Raw genomic sequence first — 7754 nt, forward strand, 5'->3', positions numbered from 1 at the left:
GGTAGCCCATGGCAACCCACTGCCACAGGGGCTGCAGCCTACGCCGTCGCAGGCGACTCACGGCAGCCCAGCTCCAGGTTGAGCTGTTGTTTAGCATCTTAGCTGTAGAGGGCAGTGTCACTGGTCCTCATGTGGGATCCAAACCGGGGCCCTCTGGCATCCCAAGCCAGCTCTTAACCATCGCGCCACTCGTCCGGCCCATATTTTACAATTTCTTGTTGAAGATGCAGTTTCCAATTTTTCACAACTGTAGGTCAGTGAATATCTTTATAGGCAGATCCTTTTCTTTGAGTAGTCCTCAGGAAAAGGAAAAAGAAATTCTTTGGTCAAAGCTATGATGAATTTTATGGCTATTGATATTTATTGCTAATTTTATTTATGAAATGAATGTATGAATTTACAGTGTCATCAGCTTTCAATGAATATTTTTATTTCCTTGTAGTCTCATCTGCATTGAAATTTTTTTACTTTTAAAATTGTTTCAAATTTAATATAATATTGATGGCATCGAATTATTTTAATTTTTATTTGCTTGATTGCTGAAAACATGTATTATTGTCACTGTAACATTTTTTTTCCATATTTCCTTTTGGGTAAATGGTGTGTTTTCTTCCCTCTTCATCTAGAAGTCGTCATAGTGATGTTCTCACCACTAAGAATGGCTGCTCTAAATTGAACTTTTACTATGTGTCAAGTACTTCAGAAACATCTCAATAGTCACAATATTCTGTTGACATGAATATTCCTTATTTTACAGTGGAGAAACCTAAGGCTCAGAGAGGTTCAATTGTTTTCTCCAGATCACATAGGCAGAAAATGAAATTGCAGGGCTGGGATTTGAACTGTTTGGCTTTACCCCTAAGTCTGCCCTCTCTTTCACAGTATACGTTTTGTGTATATTATTATTAACCTTTGGCCATATTTGTTGCAGATATTTTCCCCATTCTACTGGTATTTTAATTTTAGTATTCGTTGTCCATGAAAGCTAATCATTATATAGTCAAATTTGTGGATCTTTTATAATATCTTCTGTAGCCTATTTTTGTTATTTTTTCTGCAAATTTGTTCAATATTTTGGTATAAATTGTGCATCTCTTTTTTTTTTCCATAGGTTATCTAATTAAGTCAATATCAATCTATTAGATAATACTTTTTGGTTTGGACATTATTTTATCACAGGTTAAAGATCTAATCTATATAATGCCTTTAGATTATTTTGAATCACTGAGCCTTTCTCCTGTCCCCTCTTATCTCTTTTATTGATTTGCCCTTTAGGCAAAAGATTCTAAAAAGTACCGAGGAGCAAGAGTTGGAGAAGAGCATGAAGATGCAGCAGGAGGTGATGGAGATGCGGAAAAAGAATGAAGAATTCAAGAAACTCGCTCTTGCAGGAGCAGGTCAGCTTGGGTCTGCTTGAATCTGATTTATAAGGGGTGCCTATCATAATCTTGGTAGGGTTTTTTGGAGTCTAAAGCAAAAATTTCAGGCTTTCTCGGCCAGTAGTTGGCATAAAAAGATGTGCTTATTTAGAAGGCTGGACATGGGTACCATTTATATCCCAAAGATCATTCCCTAGAACATTTTCTATACATTGGCTCTTTCTTAGAGCATGCTGTTGCTCTGTCTCTGACTATAGAAGTTACAGCCATCTTTCAAGGCCTTTTTCCATGAGGCCTTCCCTCATTTCTTCAAGTAAAATTAATTGCTCCCTTGTTTTTTCCTCCTAATTCTTTTTCTTTGTTTTAGAAAAAGGAGGGACTAGGATTAAGACAGAAGGTAAAGCAGCTGGGCAGGGCAGTTTTTTGTTGTTTTCCTATTTTACCCTAGGCAGAAGGAAAGAAAGCTGAGTGAATCCGGTTGTAGCTATAGAGGAAAAGTATGACTGAGGGAGCTGAAGGGATCAGAGTTCCTCTTTGCTGTGGTATGGAGTTATTAGTGGAGTCAAAGCTATACAGCCCTGTTGACTGGGTTGAAAACAGCACCCCTGGAGTTTATAGGGGTTCCAGATGGTTAGTTAAGTGTGCTTTTTAAGTCAATTCAGAGCTTTGCCTATCAAAAGTGAAAAACATAGACAAATACGTCATGACTTTTCCGACAACCCAATAGTTACTCTGTGTCTCCAGAGCTACGACTGGGAGATGGGATTTCCCCCCCTGTGCTACCTCTATAGTTTGCGTCTGACTGAAGGGCTTTAAACCCAACAGGCCTCAATGAATAAGGCACATATATTAGTGGTGTCCTTGAGGACTGTTTCAAATTTTGGGTTATATGTAGAGAGTGAACAAAGTTAGATCCATGGTAATAGAAGCATCGAAAAAACTGGATAAAAAGGGGTTTACTACTGGTCTATATTCTTAGTGTTACCTGTGTGTTTCACTCTGCTCCTCACTTAGGGCAACCTGTGAAGAAATTGGTGAGCCAGGTTACCAAATCAGTTGACTTCCACTTCCGCACAGATGAGCGAATCAAACAACATCCTAAGAGCCAGGAGGAGTATAAGGCAGTGAACTTCACATCTGAACTACGAAAGCATCCTCCATCTCCTGTAAGTTGATGGATTAAATGAATATTCCTGTTACCAATTCAGTGAGGATTTCGGATATAGCATTTGTGGTCACTACTTAATATAATTGAGTTAAGATAGAGCTGAATCCTCGCTTTGCCCTGTTAGCTGCGTGATAAATCACTCTGTCCCTCTGGGAACCATTTTACCAAGTTGCTATGGAAACTGAATTGAGAATATACATAAAACACACAGAATTATGTGTGACAAATTGTAAGCACAGGCTTGTTACAGCTTGTGCTGTTACAAAATTCTTGAAAAAAATCTTGTGTCTGCAAAGTTGTGTACAAAATATAACAGGGTTTATGGGAAAAATGGGGTTGGGGCAGACCACTTGAATCCTCTGCAGTTTTGTTACCAGAGCACTAACAAAAATAGTAACAATCCCTAATAAAAATTCTAGTGCTAAGAATCTCTACTTGCAATATTAGTCATCATCATTTGTTGAAATCAGTCCTTTTCCGTCTTAAACCTTGGGCCTTCCTTCTTTCTTTGAGATGTAGGTTCTGTAAAAGTTTTGCTTCTAAGCAGAGACTAGTTTTATGAAAATTGATCCAAGGAGTAGGCTTCTTCATCAATCAGTTTTGGGGAGGATGTGTGAAAAAAGGTTCAGGCAGCTCCCTGACCTGATCAAGACCCAGAAGCCCAATCAATTTTTTTGTTTTAAGAGTGACCATATAATTTATTGTACAAGCTGGGACACTTCCAAGAGTGAAATGAGTCAATATTACTGATTATATGGGGACAATAGACGTAAACCGGGACTGTCCTGAGCAAATTGGGACTAATGGTCACCCTACTTGTAAGTCATGTTCAGGTGCTTGGGCCTCCAGTGAAAGCATAGATTGGATACCTTGTCTTTCTATCTTACACACTTTGCCTGCGTGACTTCATCCATACCTTTGCCGTTACTTGCTCATTTCACACATACATACCCAGGATGCACTCTGGGCACCAGCCCTCAAGATTGACATGAGAGTGGACCACCACATGCTCTCATCACTGTGCCTCAGTCTGGGCCCCTGAAGCCCAAAGAGGGGATGGTTCTTTCCGAAGAAGATAATTACGACGTCCCAGAACTATCTGAATAAATGCATCTTGTTTACCCTTAAACCATTTGGTCTGGTTAATCCATGAGCACTCCAAAACCAGAGCCCAGAGGCGGCCACTGCTCACCATCTTTGGGCCCAGCCCCTTAGCCTAGTTTCCTTTGCTCAGGGGAAAAGCGGTTACTGGTCAGACTCAAAGTCAGGCAAGCTGCTCACAGGCATCCTCCCAGGCCTCTGCCAGACGACGGTGGGCACGTGGCAAGGCTGCAGTGGGGGCTGAGGGGGCGGTGCTGGCAGCGGGGCTGGGGTGCCTTTCAGCTTTTTTTCCTTCTAATAAGAAAACTGGCTCTTGATTGCTTCAAAACGTTAACATGCTTGTGAAAAATCACCTTATGTACTGTTGTAGGACAATTTGCTAAGTGCTAGATCCTGTCTTCCTTTTTTAAAAAATAAAAAGTTGGAATAGACTTGTTATAACCAGTGCTCAAGGACTGGCAGACTTAAGAATACTAATCTTGGTTTTCCATGGACCTTTTTTCTTGTGATCCTCGGTGCTGAATATGTGCCTTGTGGTCGAGCTGAGCTTCCATGACATTTCATTTGGGAAACAACTTCTTTCTTTACAGGCCCGAGTGTCTAAGGGATGCACCATTGTAAAGCCTTTCAACCTGTCCCAAGGAAAGAAAAGAACATTTGATGAAACAGCTTGTCAGTATGTGCCCTTTGCACAGCAGGTCGAAGCCTTCTATAAACGAACCCCTAACAGATACCACTTGAGGAGCAAGAAGGATGACATTAGTAAGTTTTTTACTGATATCATAGCTGGCTGGAACCTTCCCTAGAATTCCCTTTGCTTAGATCTGAGGCATACGTGTGCCTTTAGTTGAAAGCCTAGCTTTTGAACTAAAGTATGGCATGTGCCTATTGCAGACTCCTACTGTATTGTTGACCATTTCTCAGTCCACCCAGCCATCTGTCCACTTCAGCCCAGCAGCCACTTCCTGGTTAATGAATGGCCAAGGGGAATCAGGGTTCCCTGCTGTGTCATTGCACGTCAAGGATATCTTTGCCATGTATCACTGTGTCGTAGTGCATTTACTTACCTATAGAAAATGAAGGCATTCCATTCATTCAAGGTTGTGTGCTTTTCGTTCAGTGATTCAACAAGCTTTTTACTGGTACAAACCAGGCCTTTTGTGGGGTGTAGGGAGTATAGAAGTGAACAAAATGGAATTGGTGCTACTAAACATCAAGTTTCTAATTCAGTGAGGGACATAAACAGACAGATCATTACAAATTATGGTAAGTGCTATGAATGTGAGGGAGATGTCAGAGTCAAAGGAGGTGGGAGGGAGGTAGAGCGTGTCTGCATGCTGAGAAGTCCCTGGAAGAGAAAGAAAGATACAGGAGAGAAAGGAGATAACCAATGGTTAGGTCCCTGCATGGGCAGGTAGGGGATTGACACGTAGCACAGGTGGAGTGATGGTTCTTTGAAAGGAGGCGGTGAACAGATTTGGTGGTGAACAGATGAGAGGGTTGTAATCTAATAGCGTCTACTTTTATGAACATAATTACTACAAGAAGGAAGCAAAGAAGTTTGAGAAATGGAAATGGTATAAAATACTTTCCGAATATCAGGCTAGCACTCTGGATAAAGCAGAATCTGGTCATTTTGCCTTTGAAGGTATCAGTTTTTTCTACCCTTGCGTAGGCATTGTTTAGTGCTTTGTTAGGTAGCCAGACAAGTTCTAAGTACAGCATTTTTTAACACTGTTATTATACATTAGTCAAATTTTATATTATGAAAATAAAAAAAAAATTTTATCCTAATGGAAATTTAAATATTAAACATGACTTTTCAAGTAATATATGACTTCTGGAGTCTGATATGCCCTGCTCTTAGAATCTAAGTCCTGGCAAATAGGAGTAAAAAATATTTTCTATAATTTTTATTTATAACTTTTTACAGTTATAGCTAAATAATGATTATATGTATACTTGAAACCTGGCTTATTTCTGAAATAGACTTGGTTTCTATCTTCTGATCTTATGTGATAAGATCTAAATTAGAGGACTCATTCTATATAATTATGAAAATTTACAAGGTTGTCCCTAGCCTTGTAAATCAATATTCCCTGTGAGTGGTAACGATGGTCTTAATATTGATGCATTGGCAGTTTTTTTACTTTCTTCATTTGACTTTCTGAGAGGTGATCTTGATACTATGATATAGATACTTTTAAAAAGTTTATAAAATTAGGAATTGTTATTTGCTCTTTAGAAAGTTCTTATTTTTAAAGCTGGAATAAGCAAAGATCTTATATGTCAATAACAAGCAAAATAGTTGGCATTTTCAATAGAAAGGCAGTACAGGCCTGTGCAGTCAATGACAAGGAATTCACCAGACACAAGTGGTTTTTAAGTTCAGAAGATGATAGTAGAGTTTACCCAAAGGCTCCTTTCATTATACCCCTCAATAAAGAGTGATAGGGAAGAAGGGACTGAATATTTGTCAAGTTGACCGATGTGAGCTGAGCGTGGAAGGCCAGCCACTCTGGTTGGGCATCTCTGGGCTGCTATGCTGAGTCAGCACCTGCAGGTAAACATGGTCTTGGGAGCTAGGTGAATATCTGTGATCTCCGTTTACAGCTCTGTTACCCTCCAAATCTGCTGTGGGCAAGATTTCCAGAGACCCACAGACTCCTGTTCTGCAAACCAAAAAGCGCGCAAGACCTGTAACCTGCAAAAGCACCGCGGAACAGGAGGCCGAGGAGCTCGAGAAACTGCAACAGTAAGTTCCACTGGCTGTGTCTGAGGAAGAGTTCCAAGAACCTGCCAACTTGCTTTTCAGTTCTATAAGGGGACAGTTGCTATTTTTCTTGCCATGAGAATTTATGGCATTTGAGTTCCTGGCTCTGTAGGCTGTGCCCCTGTCTCTATGATTAAAGGGTTGAAAGTGGGACTATGGAGATGTCCTGGAGTGTAAACTGGTAAAAACCTGTAATGCAGAGGTTGGGGTGGGAGAACTTAGGATTCCAATGAAGGAGTGTGCTCTGAGGTCAGTCTGGGTAGATCCCACCCTTTCTTTCATGGCCATCCAAGGGACTGTTCAGTGGAGGAAACTGGAACTTAATGTGGGTAGCACTGGAGGTTGTCTCCTGTATCCTCCCTCTATTGCTTTTATACTTCTTTTGAGAAGGGGGAGCTTCCTCTGTGAAGAGAAATCCCAATATTTAGAGTGGTGGGAATGTTAGGACTTTGTCATTTATTCATGGCTGTGGAGATAATGGCTATGGAGAGAGTGGAGATTTTGCTGTGCGTGATGGCCAATCTTAATGATTATTATTTTTCTGTTTTTGGCCTACTTTTTTGTTTGTGTAGCTTTCATTTTATTAAACTTTTTTTGTGTGTGTGTGGTTGTCATTTAAACTCACCTTATAGATACAAATTCAAAGCTCGGGAACTTGATCCCCGGATTCTTGAAGGTGGACCCATCTTGCCCAAGAAACCACCTGTGAAGCCACCCACTCAGCCTGTTGGCTTTGATTTGGAAATCGAGAAAAGAATCCAGGAGCGTGAATCAAAGAAGAAATCAGAGGATGAACACTTTGAATTTCATTCCAGACCTTGCCCGACTAAGATCTTGGAAGATGTTGTGGTAAGAATGGTTGAGGCTTGGTATGCTGGCAGAACTGTCCTGCTGTGACCACATATCCACCCATTTACACATGTTTGAGTAGATACTGTGATCCAAACATCATATTAGGAGCTGTAGGTGATAAAAGAAATATATCAGAGGTGAATTTTGGACACTTACAGTTCAGTAAGGGAAATAACGTGTAAATAATGTAAAATGAGACAGAAATGTTCTAAGAGAGACGACAGTTAAAAGTACTATAGGAATTCAAAGGGGATAACGATTTCTTCCAGATGGAAGGCTCAGGGAATGCTTTGTGCAGAAGGAAGCATTTGACCTGAGCCTTCATGCTGTGTAGTAGTACTTGTCCTGGTTGTCATCATATCATTGTCACTGTCGTAATAGTTGATGCTTTCACTATGTGCCCGGCACTACTCTAAGCCCTTTTCGTACATTAAGCCATTGGTTGTTTTTTTTTTGTTTTTTTTAAAGATTTTTTTTTTTT

The 7754-nt window shown here is 40.3% G+C and overlaps 1 protein-coding gene across 2 annotated transcripts in view; it reads left to right on the forward strand.

Annotated features, from left to right (window-relative positions):
* Positions 1–7754, forward strand: part of TPX2 (TPX2 microtubule nucleation factor) — a 60143-nt gene that overhangs the window by 29134 nt on the left and 23255 nt on the right. For both annotated transcript variants that reach the window (XM_019645650.1, XM_019645651.1), the window contains exons 8-12: positions 1276–1397; positions 2394–2545; positions 4239–4410; positions 6262–6403; positions 7054–7270. In XM_019645650.1, coding sequence (XP_019501195.1) covers positions 1276–1397; positions 2394–2545; positions 4239–4410; positions 6262–6403; positions 7054–7270 — 805 coding nt within the window. The remainder of the gene's footprint in view (positions 1–1275; positions 1398–2393; positions 2546–4238; positions 4411–6261; positions 6404–7053; positions 7271–7754) is intronic.

This window comes from Hipposideros armiger, unplaced genomic scaffold (genome assembly GCF_001890085.2).
Source record: "Hipposideros armiger isolate ML-2016 unplaced genomic scaffold, ASM189008v1 scaffold_94, whole genome shotgun sequence".
Lineage (NCBI taxonomy): Eukaryota > Metazoa > Chordata > Mammalia > Chiroptera > Hipposideridae > Hipposideros > Hipposideros armiger.